Raw genomic sequence first — 17,243 nt, forward strand, 5'->3', positions numbered from 1 at the left:
GCTCATCAGGGAGGGGTGCATTGGATCCTGTGATTTTACATGCCTTCACCTTGTAGCCCGTTATCCCTTGCAGACCTTGCCATAGTCGGCGGGGGTCCATGTGGCTAGCCTGGGACTCGAGCTTGGTCTGGTACTGTCTTTTGGCATCTTTGATGGATCTCCTTAGATCATATCTGGCTTTCTTGTATAGGTCAGGGTCGCCTGACTTGAAGGCCTCAGACCTAGACTTCAGCAAGCAGTGGATATCCCTGTTCATCCAGGATTTCCAGTTGGGAAACACGTGGATTTGTTTCTTTGGCACACAGTCTTCTACACACTTACTAATGAAGTCGGTTACTGTAGTGGCGTACTCGTTCAGGCTGGTCGCAGAGTTTTTAAAATACTGACCAGTCCACTGACTCTAAGGGCAATTAGGGATGGGCTATAATTGCTGGCCCAGCCTGCGACTCCCACTGCCCATGAACGAATAAAAAAAATTGAGGAGTCTGTTCAGATATCATCCCTCATTTATCATTGGCCATACTGGTCAGCAATACCGTGGAATATGAGCAGAAACTTTTGCCTTAAGAATTTTAATCTCGGCCCTGCCTTAAAAGTAGTGGCCAGAATTTTATTACTCCCACAAATAGTGGAGACCCTGGTCAAATGGGCGCCTGATGTTTCGCTGGGTGGGTGAGGGGTTCTGGTGGTATCCGCTGGATTTGTGATGTGAAGTCAGCATAAACATGAGGGATTTCAAGCTCTAACACTTAAAACTCTAAGTAATGCCTTGGTGAAAATAAATATTTTGGGCTGCATACCTTATTTTAAAATGTACGATTTAAAACAGCAGCTCTTGTTCAAAAAGTTGAAGAAAATGCTGAACTTTTTATGCATCTCAAACTCACTGAAACTTGAATGATGTCTCAAATTTACTTTGAGTGGAAAAGGAAAGGATTAAGGAAGTTAATAACGTAATTAGGTGGAGTCGTGCGCAAAGGGATCTACCTAAATAGGGAATAATTGTCGAAAGTGAAAGTTGCAGACAAGCTGCACGCGGTTCAGTATAAACAGAGTGACCAGTGCTCAGGCAGAACAACAATGTCGAGTGAGACTTCATCCCCTCCAAACCAACAGCCTGCGCCAACCATGAACAGAGTAAGTACAGAAATCACAAACATCGCGTCGAGTAAAGTATGGCAGCAACTTGGAGAGACTTAAACACCGGGCTGAAATTCCTTAGGAAGTCTGGGGAGAGGCAAGTAGAACGCCAGCGGAATTCCAGCCCCTATTTGTTTAACTAAGATGAAAACTATATTTTAATATTGTATAAGAGAGATGAAAGACGAATTCAACTTGTCGAGTGCAGCATGAACTCAAAGCCTCGATCAAAGGAATTTATTTTTTTAAAGCTTTCTAGTCCTGCACTCAAATGCCACGATCTATCCCTCCAGCCACAACAACACAGGCACGCACAATATGGTTCTGCATGACTGAATATTGAAGCTGCTTAGTTACACAGAAACACGAACGCTAAGCAGGGAAGGGCTGAAACTGTGGTAACATTCAAGATGGGACTTGATAGTTGGACAAAGGAAATATGACTGAACTGATATGAGAATATGGTAGGTAAACATGATTGGAACTATCTGTTCACGCACAGTGAGAAGTTCCAGCAGGTTGGTTGCGTCCAACGACTTATTCTGTCTTGTAACTTCTACATATATTTTCGAGATGTGGAGATGTTGGATTGGGGTGGGCACAGTAAGAAGTCTTACAACACCGGGTTAAAGTCCAACAGGTTTATTTGGAATCACTAGCTTTTGGAGCGCAGCTCCTTCATCAGGTGAGTGAAGAGGTAGGTTACACAATCACAGCATCAATAGACAAAGCCAATGGTGTAAGATGATACTATGAATGCAAGTCTTTGCAGGTAATTAAATCTTTACAGGTCCATATGTTGCGACTGGAGAGAGGGATAATCACAAGTTAAAGAGGTGCTAATTGTCTCAAGCTAGGACAGTTGGTAGGATTTTGCAAACCCAGGCCAGATGGTGGGGGGGTGAATCTAATGCGACACGAATCCAAGGTCCCGGTTGAGGTTGTACTCATGTGTTCGGAACTTGGCTCTAAGTTTCTGCTCAGCGATTCTGCGTTGTCACGCGTCCTGAAGGCCGCCTTGGAGAACGCTTACCCGGAGATCAGAGGCTGAATGCCCTTGATTGCTGAAGTGTTCCCCGACTAGAAGGCAACATTCCTGCCTGGCGATTGTCGCGCGATGTCCGTTCATTCGTTGTCGCAGTGTCTGCATGGTCTCGCCAATGTACCACACCTCGGGACATACTTTCCTGCAGCGTATGAAGTAGACAACGTTAGCCGAAGTGCACGATTAAGTACCACGTACCTGGTGGGTGGTGTTCTCGCATGTCATGGTGGTATCCATGTCGATGATCTGGCACGTCTTGCAGAGGTTGCCATGGCAGGGTTGTGCGGTGTCGTGGTCACTGTTCTCCTGAAGTTTGGGTAGTTTGCTGCAAACAATGGTCTGTTTGAGGTTGCGCGGTTGTTTCAAGGCAAGTAGTGGGAGTGTGGGGATGGCCTTGGCAAGATACTCGTCTTCATCGATGATGTGTTGAAGGCTCCGAAGCAGATGTTGTATTTTCTCCACTCCGGGGAAATACTGGACGATGAAGAGTACTCTGTCGGTTGTGGCCCGTGTTTGTCTTTTGAGGAGGTTGGTGTGTTTTTTTGCTGTGGCACGCTGGAACTGTCGATCGATCGATGAGTCTGGCGCCATATCCCGTTTGTACGAGGGCATCTTTCAGCGTCTGTAGATGTCTGTTACGATCCTCCTCGTCTGAGCAGATCCTGTGTATACAGAAAGCTTGTCCATAGGGGATGGCTTCTTTAATGTGTTCAGGGTGGAAGTTGGAAAAGTGAAGCATCGTGAGGTTACCCTTGGGCTTGCGGTAAAGCGAAGTGCTGAGGTGACCGTCCTTGATGCTGATGTGTGTCCAAGAATGCAACTGATTCTGGAGAGTAGTCCATGGTGAGTCTGATGGTGGGATGGAACTTATTGATGTCATTGTGCAGTGATTCTTTGCCATGGGTCCAAAGGAAAACAATGTCAACGATGTATCTGGTGTATAGCGTCGGTTGACGGTCCTCTGTGGTGAGGAGGTCTTGTTCGAACATGTGCATGAAGATGTTGGCGAATTGAGGTGCGAATTCAGTCCCCATGGCTGTTCCATGGCTCTGGATGAAGAACTTGTCGAAGGTGAAGACGCTGTGATCCAAGATTAAGTGGATGAGTTGTAGAATTGCATCTGGAGATTGGCAGTTGTTAGGAGTTGAGTACTGAGGCTGTTCCAGCATCCATTATAATTTCAGATTCCCCACACTTTTCCAGATTATAATGGAGTACTGCAGTAATGCCGTCGTCAAGTTACAGGGCAGAAGGAAGCCTTGGGTTAATTGTGTCTATAATGTCTCTTTTCTTCAGGAATCCAAAATGGATTCCAATGTCCCTTGTCCAATGTCACTCTTACTCTTTCCTGCAGAAAACATAAAGTTAAAAAAATCATTATCAGCACCATCTGAAAGGGCTGAAGCAGGGTGGGACAATCAGGAAGTCCTTCTCCCAGACCAGCCAATGAGCCCACAATAAAGGAATTTCTCACCAGGTTCCTACCATGACCTCCCTAATGATCCGGTGTTGGGATTGAGACTGTAAGTTTGGAATCATGATTGAGAATAGTACTGATCCATGAGTATTGACACTGATGATCAAACACTACAGACATGGAAGTATCATCAGTGAAATAATTTGGTTAGAATGATTTTTCCATTATCTTTAAAGATAGTGTCAGGAAAAGACAGCCAAAAGCTTTGCTGCACCAGATATTTCAACTGTGTTTATTCAACTCCCTCAGGGACTTAATTAGGTTATGCTAACTGGGTTCTTCAAAGGACTCATCTGTCTGATTGCCATTCCTTATTGAAAACTTTCTTATCTCCTTGTTGATTTCAGTAATTGTAAAATACCGTAGCATTTTTTTAAAATTTAGTGTACCCAATTATTTTTTTCCAATTAAGGGGTAATTAGTATGGACAATACACCTAATCTTTGGGTTGTGGGGGTGAGACCCATGCAGAATTAGGGAGAATGTGCGAACTCCACACAGACAGTGACCCAGGGCCGGGATCAAACCCGGGTCCTCAGCGCAGTAGGCAGCAATGCTAACCACTGTGCCGCCGTGCCGTCTCGTAAAGTAGCTTAGTCATCCATACATTAAGATACTTAGTATTGCTTATGACTGACAAAACAACTGATTTTTTAAATATACAGGATGGGTGTGTCAGTCGACATATTTATGATGAGAAAATTGGGAAGATTATAATGGAGTGTAAGAGTGAGAGTTTCTGGTATAGAGGTAAGTTTGGATTGCTGTCACACCGTAGTGTCCTTTTTCATTTTTCTCCTGCTTTCTGCAAATCAAAGTGATTCAAACCTATTGTGGTCATATGAATAACCAGTTTGGATGCATTCCTGGCTGTGTTTATGCAAAGATTTGTGTCTCCCAATCACTCTTACTCTGATTCTTTGGGGTTTATTTTCTTGTCTCTGCACCCTGACACATTCACATAATTTCCTGATTTCTAAAGAAAATTGTGGACGTTTAGGGGCAAATGTTACTTTTTAATGTGTCGAGCTAGAGGATGCCCAGGCAGCAGGTGAGATACCTGGAAGTCACAGCATGTGCTCTACGTCGCTGGCAGATTCCTTTACCTAAAATCAACCTGATTGGCTTCCAGTAAGACAGGGAACACTGGAGTTAAGGCTGCAGGACCAGATAGATCCATTCCCTGATCCCGTAAGCGGGGAGTAGGAGAGTCTGATCCAACGAGCATGGGTTGGGGTTTGGTCTCATGCAGGGATCTAATCCCTTATTTTGGGAATGAGGGAGACTCTTCCTGTGCAGGCTTGTATGGGGGATGGGGTTTGAATTCTGATCACTGACAGAGTCAGGAAGAAACACTCCTTCCATTCCTGTCCCATAAAGAGTGCTCGAGGTGCTTCTGGCTTGACCTTGCCTCACTGCAATTAATAAAGAAACCCTCCCAACCAGTTAATCCTGCAAAGCAGATTACACAGCTCTGGCAGCATCTGTGGAGAGAGAAACAGGTTTTTAAAATAAATTTAGAGTACCCAATTCATTTTTTTCCAATTAAAGGGCAATTTAGCGAGGCCAATCCACCTACCCTGCACATCTTTGGGTTGTGGGGGCGAAACCCACACAAACACGGGGAGAATGTGCAAACTACATACAGACAGTGACCCAGAGCCGGAATCGAACCTGGGACCTCGGCGCCGGTGAGGCAGCATTGCTAACCACTGCGCCACTGTACTGCCCTGAGAAACTGAGTTAAATTGTTTTGAGTCCAATATGACTCTTCACCAGTTGTGGCTTGTGATCTTATGTGACATATTTAAAATGGCAGCACACCTGATGGCAGGTTGGCTGTTCACCACTTATCCTGACTGGGAAAAAAACTGGACGTTGACAGCAAGTAGATAATATCCCAACATGCTCAGAATTATTAATCATTTACGCCCCTCCCCCCCCTCACCTGCACCCATACCCACACCAATCTGTTCCCCCATGTTCAAACTCTTAGTTACCTACCTTCTGGTACAAGTGAGTTTTGTTGCACATAGCCTAAAATAAATAAACTGGAAGTAGGCAGTCAATAGGCAAAGGGGGGAAATACATTCAAACATCTCGCACTAACTTCAACATCTTTCTCACCATGTGTTTGAATATGATTATACTTGCATGATGTTGGTCTTGCATTTGATTTCTCTGTTATGAAACTTTTTGATTTTCAGCTATGCCATTATCTCTTGGAAGTATGCTTGTTACCCAAGGACTGGTGTACAAAGGTAAGATAAAAGGTTAATTCACAAAATATCAGGTAGTGCCACATTCAATAAAATTGTTCTATCAAAATTGATTTATTGCATGAGTTTGGGTTGAAAGTCCATCAGGTTCTCACAACTAACGACTGTAGTTTTGGCAGAACATCCATGCAAACCCCAAAGAAGTGGGCCTGGATTTTGGTCTCAGCAGTGACGCAATGCCGCTCGATGCTCCTTCAGCTATAGCTGCCCGTTGACTTCTGGTGGGTTTTTGAACAGGAACATAATGTCTTAAGGTGTCTGAAGCAGCATGGTGACCTCAGTAGGGAATCTATGGGGTTTGTGAGCAGAATAAGCACTTCATGGATTATCGGCAACACAGTGGCACAGTGGTTAGCACTGCTGCCTCACAGTGCCAGGGACCCAGGTTCAATTCCGACGTCAGGTGACAGTCTGTGTGGAGTTTCCACACTCTCCCTGTGCCTGTGGAGGTTTCCTCCGGGTGCTCCGGTTCGCTCCCACAGTCCAAGGATGTGCAGGTTAGGTGGATTGGCCTTGCTAAATTGCTCCTTCGAGTGGGGTTTCAGGAATTGGGTGGGGGATTGAGCGTAGGTAGGGTGGTCTTTCGAAGGGTCGGTGCAGACTCGATGGGCTGAATGGCCTCTTCTGCACTGTAGGGATTCTATAATTCTATGGCTGTTCAAGTAAGCATATTGAAGAATTCCCATTGAGACATGCAGGGGACAGAATCAGCACTCAATGAAAATAAAAATAAATGCATTAAAAATATCGAACAATCTAATAGAAGGGAGGTGATTTTTTTTTTAAAGGGTGGATTTGTAAATATTTGTAAAGGAAAATATTTTATTTTTGAGAGTGAGAATTTTAACTCCCTCACAGGCTTCAGATTTGGGGAATCTATACTACTGTAGAAACCAACTATTTTCTAATACACCTGATTGGTAAAAGATAGCTATTTAGAGTAAATATTAAGCCCCAATTTTAAATACCCATTTTAAATTAAGGATTTCTGCACTCATAACAGCAGGTCATGATTAAAACAAATAATTCAACAGAGACACAAAAAGCCTGACACACGCATAAGCAATAGAGATTAAAGCAACACTTTTACTGGGCAAAAATGAGAAGGCCATTGTTCGAACAAATATAATTTCAAAGACAGTTTGACACTATACTTGTGCTGTACTATTTATCAGATCAAGGACATAGCAACACCATAGCAACATTAAGGTGCTATTGTTCACAATGTGGATAACAGCGAAGTCAGCAGAAGCCCAGTTTGAACTGGATTTGATAATTGCACAGAATCGCATTCCATAACATGCACATGTATTTAAACATGAAACATTTAAAACTAATATTGCACATTGAAGATTGACAGCTAACCGTCAAATCAAACTTATTTGATTCTAACCCAAACCAATTAGGATGACTCAAAAGTGTAGATAGATGGCTAAAGACTGATATGATTTCCTACAACCGTAAGGGTCCGTACGGCCATCTTTATTCTGGAGTCATCCTATACTTTGATCTAAACTATTCACTGTCTCTATTTTTCATACTTTCACTTTTCCACTCTAACTCTTGAAGTAAATGCAAATTGTTTTGCCGTAAGCAAGAAACCATTTCTGTATTATTTTAAAAGTTAAATTGTGTGCAAGTTGCTTCTCTTTAAGTCTTTTTTGCAAGCTGGACTTATTAGAGAATAAGATTTAAGTGACTCTCCATTGTAATCAAATAGAGGCAATAAACGATTCATATTTGCACCCGAGAAGTTTTAACTCAAATTTCTACTGAGTTTTAGTGTCGCAAGCTGCTCACTAAATCCGCATGGTAGATCCCTTTCAACTTCCAAAAGCAAATCACCTTTTCACCAAACAAAGAACCAGTAATTTGTGTAATAAATTAGAATAATTTCTTCTATTTCCTGTGTAGGAATTCTTTCACCCTCAAAGAGATTTGGGTCGATCCCTAAAGTCGCACGTAAGTTAATGACTTATTTTACTGCATGGATGATAATGTAGTTTATTGCTGTTAACTGCAATACACAGAAACAGGCCTGGAAATTCAAGTCATTGCCATAGAGTTATAGTCATAGAGGTTTACAGCATGAAAATAGGCCCTTCGGCCCAACTTGTCCATGCCGTCCAGTTTTTACCACTAAGCTAGTCCCAATTACCCACATTTGGCTCATATCCCTCTATACTTACCTTTCCCATATAACTGTCAAAATGCTTTTTAAAAGACAAAATTGTACCCGCCTCTACTACTGACCCTGGCAGCTCGTTCCACGCACTCATCACCCTCTGTGTGAAACAATTGCCCCTCTGGACCCTTTTGCATCTCTCCTACCTCACCTTAAACCTATGCCCACTAGTTTTAGACTCCCCTACCTTTGGGAAAAGATGTTGATTATCTATGCTCCTCATTATTTTATAGACATGGTGGACTTTTCGCAGACTTGTTTTTAAGCAGCCTCCATCTTATGAGCTTTTACTTGGACTGCAATTAATGAAGCCTCTTTTAGGGCAGCACGGTGGCGCAGTGGGTTAGCACTGTGGCCTCACGGCGCTGAGGTCCCAGGTTCGATTCCAGCTCTGGATCACTGTCCATGTGGAATTTGCACATTCTCCCCGTGTTCATGTGTTCAACCCAAAAATATGCAACCTAGGTGGATTGACCATGCTAAATTGCCCCTTAATTGGAAAAAATGAATTGGGTACTCTAAATTTTAAAAAAATAATGAAGCCTCTTTCGCTGTATGTTCCATAGTATTAGCAATCTCCACTGCAGATTTCAGGGTTAAAGGACTCGCAGTCAGCAGTTTTCTCTGGATGACTTCTTCAGTCTTCAGCCTTTCTCCATTCCGTTTTGTTTCTCAAAGCAAACAATCTCCTAGCCCACAAGCAAATTAGGTCTTCCCTTTCCTGGACTATCGGTATCCCGAGCAGTATGTTGCAGAGTCGGCAGCCTTCTAGGTTCCCATTTCCACAATCCTTTTGCAGTGCCATGTGCGCTGTCTCTGTAAGAAGTTTCTCCAATGCAAAAGCAAGGTAAAATTGTGCCAATCTGGCTTTTGGCTGCCTTGCCAGCCTGACCACCATTCCGTTCCCCTCAGCTGGGAATCGTTGTCCCAGTCCACAGCAGATTTTTATTGCTGCTGCGAAGGTTACGGCATATGTGAAGCTGCCATGTAGAAATCACAGTGAACCTGGGAAGTGACCATCCGATGTATGCTCATTGATTGAGAGGACCTAGGCGGGACAAGACCGTTCATAATTGATATTATAGTTGACCCTGATTGAGTTCCCAATTACATAACCGTACCATTGCCAAAGCCAAACCTACTTCCACTTGTTTAATATTGCTCAACTCTGATCTTGTCTTAGTTTATCTGCTGCTGAAACCCTCAACAATGCTTTTGTTACCACCAGATATGACTACTTAGTGCTCTCCCAGTCAATCTCCCACTTTCCTAAATAAATCTGGACTAATTCACACCAAGACTCGCTTGTCCAGCATCCCTCTGTCTTCTGACCTTCACTGGCTCTTGATGCAACAATGCCTCAATTTTAAAATCCTTATCCTTGTTATCAAATTCCTTCAAGGCCTTTCTCCTTGTTATCTCCCTAATATCCTCCAGCCCCCAAAAACCTTTGAGATCTCTGCCCTCTTCCATTTCTGGCCTCTTGCACATTCCCAATTTTAATCACGATACCACTCATGGCCGTGCTTTCAGTTAAGGCCCAAAGCTCTGAAATTTTCTCCCTAAACACCCACACCCCTCTAGCTCTCTCAGCATTTAATATTCTCCTTAAAATTTAGCTCTTTGGCAGATGTCCCTGGGGCTCTTTATTATTCATACCATAAGACATAGGAGCAGAATTAGGCCACTCAGCCCATTGAGTCTGCTCCGCCATTCAATCATGGCTGATTTTTCTCATCCCCATTCTCCTGCCTTCTCCCCATAACATCTGATCCCCTTATTAATCAAGAACCTATCTATCTATGTCTTAAAGACACTCAGTGATTTGGCCTTCAGAGCCTTCTGCTGCAAAGAGTTCCACAGATTCACCTCCCTCTGGCTGAAGAAATTCCTCCTCGTCTATTTTTTAAAGGATTGTCCCTTCAGTCTGAGGCTGTGCCCACTGAATCTAGTTTTTCCTACTAGTGGAAACATCTCTCCACGTCCACTCTATCCAGGCTCGCAGAAACCTGTAAGATTCAAGACCGCCCCCTCATCCTTCTAAACTCCAACGAGTACAGACCCAGAGTGCTCAACTGCAACTCATATGGCAAGCTCTTCATTCCAGGGGTCATTCTTGTGAACCTCCTCTGGACCCTTTTCAAGGCCGAAATATCGTTCTTTAGATATTGGGCCAAAAACTGCCCACAATAATCCCAAATGGGGTCTGACCAGAGCCTTATACAGCTTCAGAAGTACATCCCTGCTCTCATATTCTAGCCCTCTCGAAATGAATGTTAACATTGCATTTGCCTTCCTAACTGCCGACTGAACCCGCATGTTAACCTTAAGAGAATCTTGAACTAGGACTTCTAAATCCCTCTGTGCTTCTAATTTCCTAAGCCTTTTCCCACTTGGAAAATAGTCTATGTCTCTATTCTTCCGGTGCAAGTGCATAAACTCACACTTTTCCACATTGTTTTATATATATAATAATTATTATATATAAATGATTTGGAGGAAAATTAACTGGTCTGATTAGTAAGTTTGCGGACGACACAAAGGTTGGTGGAATTGCAGATAGCGATTAGGACCATCAGAGAATACAGTAGGATTTAGATTGTTTGGAGACTTGAGCGGCGAGATGGCAGATGGAGTTTAACCTGGACAAATGTGAGGTCATGCATTTTGGAAGGTCTAATACAGGTAGGAAATATACAGTGAATGATAGAACCCTCGAGTGTATTGACAGTCAGAGAGATCTTGGTGCACAGGTCCACAGGTCACTGAAAGGGGCAATATAGGTGGAGAAGGTAGTCAAGAAGGCATACGGCATGCTTGCCTTCATTGGCCGGGGCATTGAGTATAAAAATTGGTAAGTCATGATGCAGCTGTATAGAACCTTGGGCCATACTTGGAGTATAGTGTTCAATTCTGTTCGCCACACTACCAGAAGGATGTGGAGGCTTTAGAGAGGGTGCAGAAGAGGTTTATTATGATGTTGCCTGGTATAGAGGGCATTAGCTATGAGGAGAAGTTGAATAAACTTGGTTTGTTCTCACTGGAATGACGGACGTTGAGGGGCGACCTGGTAGAGGTCTACAAAATTATGAGTGGATAGTCAAAGACTTTTTCCCAGGGTAGAGGGGTCAATTACTAGGGGGCATAGGTTTAAGCTGCGAGGGGCAAGGTTTAGAGGAGATGTACGAGGTACGTTTTTTACACAGAGGGTAGTGGGTGCCTGGAACTTGCTGCCGGAGTAGGTGGTGGAAGCAGGGACGATAATGACATTTAAGGGGCATCGTGACAAATACATGAATAGGATGGGAATAGAGGGATACGGACCCCAGAAGTGTGGAAGATTTTAGTTTAGACGGGCAGCATGGTTGTCGCATGCTTGGAGGGACGAAGGACCTGTTCCTGTGCTGTACTTTTCTTTGTTCTTTGTATTCCATCTGCCACTTCTTTGCCCACTCTCCGAGTCTATCCAAGTCCTTCTCCAGCCCCCCCGATTCCTCAGTACTACCTGTCCCTCTGCATATCTTTATATCATAGAACATAGAACGATACAGCGCAGTACAGGCCCTTCGGCCCTCGATGTTGCACCGACATGGGAAGTCCAAAAACTAAAGGCCATCTAACCTACACTATCCCATTATCATCCATATGCTTATCCAATAAACTTTTAAATGCCCTCAATGTTGGCGAGTTCACTACTGTTGCAGGTAGGGCATTCCACGGCCTCACCACTCTTTGCGTAAAAAAACCCACCTCTGACCTCTGTCCTATATCTATTACCCCTCAATTTAAGGCTATGTCCCCTCATGCTAGCCACCTCCATCCGCGGGAGAAGGTTCTCACTGTCCACCCTATCTAACCCTCTGATCATTTTGTATGCCTCTATTAAGTCACCTCTTAACCTTCTTCTCTCTAACGAAAACAACCTCAAGTCCATCAGCCTTTCCTCATAAGATTTTCCCTCCATACCAGGCAACATCCTGGTAAATCTCCTCTGCACCCACTCCAAAGCTTCCACGTCCTTCCTATAATGAGGCGACCAGAACTGTACGCAATACTCCAAATGCGGCCGTACTAGAGTTTTGTACAACTGCAACATGACCTCATGGCTCCGGAACTCAATCCCTCTACCAATAAAGGCCAACACACCATAGGCCTTCTTCACAACCCTATCAACCTGGGTGGCAACTTTCAGGGATCTATGTACATGGACACCGAGATCCCTCTGCTCATCCACACTACCGAGAATTTTACCATTAGCCAAATATTCCGCATTCCTGTTATTCTTTCCAAAGTGAATCACCTCACACTTCTCCACATTAAACTCCATTTGCCACCTCTCAGCCCAGCTCTGCAGCTTATCTATGTCCCTCTGTAACCTGCAACATCCTTCCGCACTGTCTACAACTCCACCGACTTTAGTGTCGTCTGCAAATTTACTCACCCATCCTTCTGCGCCCTCCTCTAGGTCATTTATAAAAATGACAAACAGCAACGGCCCCAGAACAGATCCTTGTGGTACGCCACTCGTAACTGAACTCCATTCTGAACATTTCCCATCAACCACCACTCTCTGTCTTCTTTCAACTAGCCAATTTCTGATCCACATCTCTAAATCACCCTCAATCCCCAGCCTCCGTATTTTCTGCAATAGCCGACCGTGGGGAACCTTATAAAACGCTTTACTGAAATCCATATACACCACATCAACTGCTCTACCCTCGTCTATCTGTTCAGTCATCTTCTCAAAGAACTCGATAAGGTTTGTGAGGCATGACCTACCCTTCACAAAACCATGCTGACTATCCCTAATCATATTATTCCTATCTAGATGATTATAAATCGTATCTTTTATAATCCTCTCCAAGACTTTACCCACAACAGACATTAGGCTCACCGGCCTATAGTTACCGGGGTTATCTCTACTCCCCTTCTTGAACAAAGGGACCACATTTGCTATCCTCCAGTCCTCTGGCACTAATCCTGTAGCCAATGATGACATAAAAATCAAAGCCAAAGGCTCTGCAATCTCTTCCCTGGCTTCCCAGAGAATCCTAGGATAAATCCCATCAGGCCCGGGGGACTTATCTATTTTCACCTTGTGCAGAATTGCCAACACTTCTTCCCTACGCACCTCAATGCCATCTATTCTAATAGCCTGGGTCTTAGCATTCTCCTCCACAACATTTATATTTTTCCTGAGTGAATACTGACGAAAAAAGATCATTTAGTATCTCGCTTATCTCCTCCGCCTCCACACACAACTTCCCACCACTGTCCTTGACTGGCCCTACTCTTACCCTAGTCATTCTTTTATTCCTGACATACCTATAGAAAGCATTTGGGTTTTCCTTGATCCTACCTGCCAAAGACTTCTCATGTCCCCTCCTTGCTCGTCTTAGCTCTCTCTTTCGATCCTTCCTCGCTTCCCTGTAACTATCAAGCGCCCCAACTGAAACTTCACGCTTCATCTTCACATAGGCCTCCTTTTTCCTCTTAACAAGAGATTCCACTTCTTTGCTAAACCACGGTTCCCTCGCTCGACCCCTTCCTCCCTGCCTGACTGGTACGTACTGATCAAGAACACACAATAGCTGTTCCTTGAACAAGCTCCACATATCCAGTGTGCCCAACCCTTGCAGCCTACTTCTCCAACCTACACATCCTAAGTCATGTCTAATGGCATCATAATTGCCCTTCCCCCAGCTATAACTCTTGCCCTGCGGGGTATACTTATCCCTTTCCATCACTAATGTAAAGGTCACCGAATTGTGGTCACTGTCTCCAAAGTGTTCACCTACCTCCAGATCTAACACCCGGCCTGGTTCATTACCCAAAACCAAATCCAATGGCGGCCTCACCTCTTGTTGGCCTGTCAACATATTGTGTCAGGAAACCCTCCTGCACACATTGTACAAAGAACGACCCATCTAATGTACTCGAACTATATCTTTTCCAGTCAATATTTGGAAAGTTAAAGTCTCCCATAACAACTACCCTGTTACTTTCGCTCTTTTCCAGAATCATCTTTGCCATCCTTTCCTCTACATCTCTAGAACTATTAGGTGGCCTATAGAAAACTCCCAGCAGGGTGACCTCTCCTTTCCTGTTTCTAACCTCAGCCCATACTACCTCGGAAGAAGAGTCCCCATCTTGCATCCTTTCTGCCACCGTAATACTGTCCTTGACTAGCAGCGCCGCACCTCCCCCTCTTTTGCCCCCTTCTCTGAACTTACTAAAACACCTAAACCCCGGAACCTGCAACAACCATTCCTGTCCCTGCTCTATCCATGCCTCTGAAATGGCCACAACATCAAAGTCCCAGGTACCAACCCATGCTTCCAGTTCCCCTACCTTATTTTGTATACTCCTGGCATTGAAGTAGACACACTTCAAACCACCTACCTGAACACTGGCACCCTCCTGCGAAGTCAAATCTGTGCTCCTGACCTCTATACTCTCAATCTCCCGTACCCCAAAACTACAATCCAGGTTCCCATGCCCCTGCTGAATTAGTTTAAACCCCCCCAAAGAGCACTAACAAATCTCCCCCCCAGGATATTGGTGCCCCTCAGGTTCAGATGTAGACCATCCTGTCTATAGAGGTCCCACCTTCCCCAGAAAGAGCCCCAGTTATCCCGAAATCTGAATCCCTCCCGCGTGCACCATCCCTGTATCATCTGCAAACTTAGCAACAGTGTCCTCAGTTCCTTCTTCCAGATCGTTTGTTGTGGAAGGTTGTGGTCCCAACACCTGAAGCACAGCACTTGTCACTTTATCTCCATTCTCTGCCTTCAGCCAGTCAGCCAATCCTCTATCCATGCCAATATCGTACCCTTAACGCCATGGGCTCTTAACTTATTTAACAGCCTCCTATATGGCACCTTGTCAAAGGCCTTCTGGAAATCTAAATAAATCACGTCCACTGGTTTTTCTTTGTCTAACTTCCTCGTTACCTCCTCAAAGAACTCTATAACAGATTTGTTAGACATGACCTCCCCTTGACGAAGCCGTTCTGACTCAGTCCTATTTTACCATGCACTTCCAAGTACTCCGCAATGTCATCTTTAATAACAGACTCTGAAATCTTATCACTGACCGAAGTCAGGTTAACCCGCCTGTATTTTCCTGTCTTCTGCATCCCTTCCTTCTAAAACAGCAGTGTTACATTAGCCATTTTCCAGTCCTCTGGGACCCTCTCTGTCTCCAGTGATTCCTGAAAGATCATCACCAATGGATTTGGATTTTGTTTATTGTCACGTCTATCGTGGTACAGTGAAAAGTATTTTTCTGTGAGCAGCTCAACAGATCATTAAGTATATGAAAATAAATGAAAAGAAAATAAATAATAGGGCAACACAAGATACACAATGTAACTACATAACACCAGCATCGGGTGAAGCATACAGGGGTGTAGTTTTAATGAGGTCAGTCCTTAAGAGGGTCGTTTAGGAGTCTGGTAACAGAAGGAAGATGTTTTTGAGTCTGCATGTTCTCAGTCTTTTGTGTCTCCTGCCCTGTGGAAGAAGTTGGAAGAGTGAGTAAGCAGGGTGGGAGGAGTCTTTAATTATACTGCCCACTTTCCCCAGGCAGCGGGAGGTGTAGATGGAGTCAATCGATGGGAGGCAGTTTTGTGTGATGGATTGGACTGTGTTTACGACTCTCGGAAGTATAGGCTCTGTTGTGCTTTCTTGGAGAATAGTATGGGGGTAAGTACACAGCCTTGTGGGGCCCTGGTATTGAGGACTATTGTGGAGGAGGTGTTGTTGTTCATTCTTACTGATTGTGGTCTGTGCATTAGAAAAGCGAGGATCCAGTTGCAGAGTGAGGAGTCAAGTACTAGCTTTTGGAGCTTTGATATGAGCTTGTCTGGGATTATGGTGTTGAAGGGGGAGCTGTAGTCAATAAATAGGAGTCTGATATAGGATTTCTTGTTGTCGAGATGCTCCAGGGATGAGTGTAGGGCCAGGGAGATGGCGTCTGCTGTGGACCGGTTGCGACGATATGCAAATTGCAGTGGATCAAGGCGTTCTGAGAGTATGGAGATGATGGGCTTCATGACCAACCTCTTAAAGCACTTCATTCCGACTGAAGTCAGGGCCACCGGACGGTAGTCATTGAGGCACATTGCCTGGTTCTTGTTTGGCACTAGTATGATGGTGGCCTTCCTGAAGCAGGTGGGGACCTCGGAGCAGAGTAGGACAGGTTAAAGATGTCCGCGAACACATCTGCCAACTGGTCCGCGCAGGCTCTGAGTGCACGACCAGGGATCCCGTCCGGACCCGTCTCCTTCCGAGGGTTCACTTTCAGGAAGGCCGATCTGACTTCGGAAGCTGTGATGGTGGGTATGGGTGTGTTATGGGCTTCTGGGGCAGTCAACAGCGGATTGTTGGTTTCCTGCTTGAACCGAGCATAGATTGTATTGAGTTCATCAGGGAGAGGTGTGATACTGCTCGGCTTCGTCTTGTAGCCCGTTATGTTGTTTAGACCTTGCCACAACCATCGAGAGTCTGTAACGCTAGTCTCTGACTCTAGCTTGGTCTGATATTCTCTCTTGGCATCTCGGATAGCTTTGCGGAGGTTGTACCTGGATTTCTTGCATAGGTCAGGTCACCTGACTTGAACGACTCAGACATGTCCTTCAGTAGGGAGTAAATCTTGTGAATGCCTCCACAATCTCTATAGCTATCTCCTTTAGAATCCTGGGATGTAGCCGACCTGGTCCAGGTCATTTATCCACCTTCAGATCTTTCAGTTTCCCCTGAACTTTCTCCTTAGAGGTGGCCACTACACTCACCTGTGCCCCCTGATTCTCCTGGAGCTCCGAGCATCCCACTGGTGTCTTCCACCATGAAGACTGATGCAAAGTAATTATGCAATTCCTCAGCCATTTTTTTCTTTCCTACTAGTACTTCAGCAGCCTCATTTTCCATTGGTCCAATGTCTATTTTTGCCTCTCTCTTACCTTTTTTACATTGAAAAAAACCCTTCCAACCAACTCTGGCAAGCTCCTCCCTCATGTCTTTGTAGTCACCCTTATTTAATTGTAATACCGTTACATCTGATTCCAGCTTCTCCCCTGAAACTGCAGGGTAAATTCTATCATACTGTGGTCACTGC

General features: G+C 44.5%; 1 protein-coding gene across 2 annotated transcripts in view; it reads left to right on the forward strand.

Annotated features, from left to right (window-relative positions):
- The first annotated feature begins 972 nt into the window (after positions 1–972).
- Positions 973–17,243, forward strand: part of ociad2 (OCIA domain containing 2) — a 32,304-nt gene continuing 16,033 nt past the window's right edge. For both annotated transcript variants that reach the window (XM_038791204.1, XM_038791203.1), the window contains exons 1-4: positions 973–1,137; positions 4,328–4,412; positions 5,870–5,923; positions 7,856–7,903. In XM_038791204.1, the coding sequence (XP_038647132.1) occupies positions 1,081–1,137; positions 4,328–4,412; positions 5,870–5,923; positions 7,856–7,903 (244 nt within the window). In that variant the 5' untranslated portion in view covers positions 973–1,080. The remainder of the gene's footprint in view (positions 1,138–4,327; positions 4,413–5,869; positions 5,924–7,855; positions 7,904–17,243) is intronic.

Source organism: Scyliorhinus canicula, chromosome 3 (assembly GCF_902713615.1).
Source record: "Scyliorhinus canicula chromosome 3, sScyCan1.1, whole genome shotgun sequence".
NCBI lineage: Eukaryota > Metazoa > Chordata > Chondrichthyes > Carcharhiniformes > Scyliorhinidae > Scyliorhinus > Scyliorhinus canicula.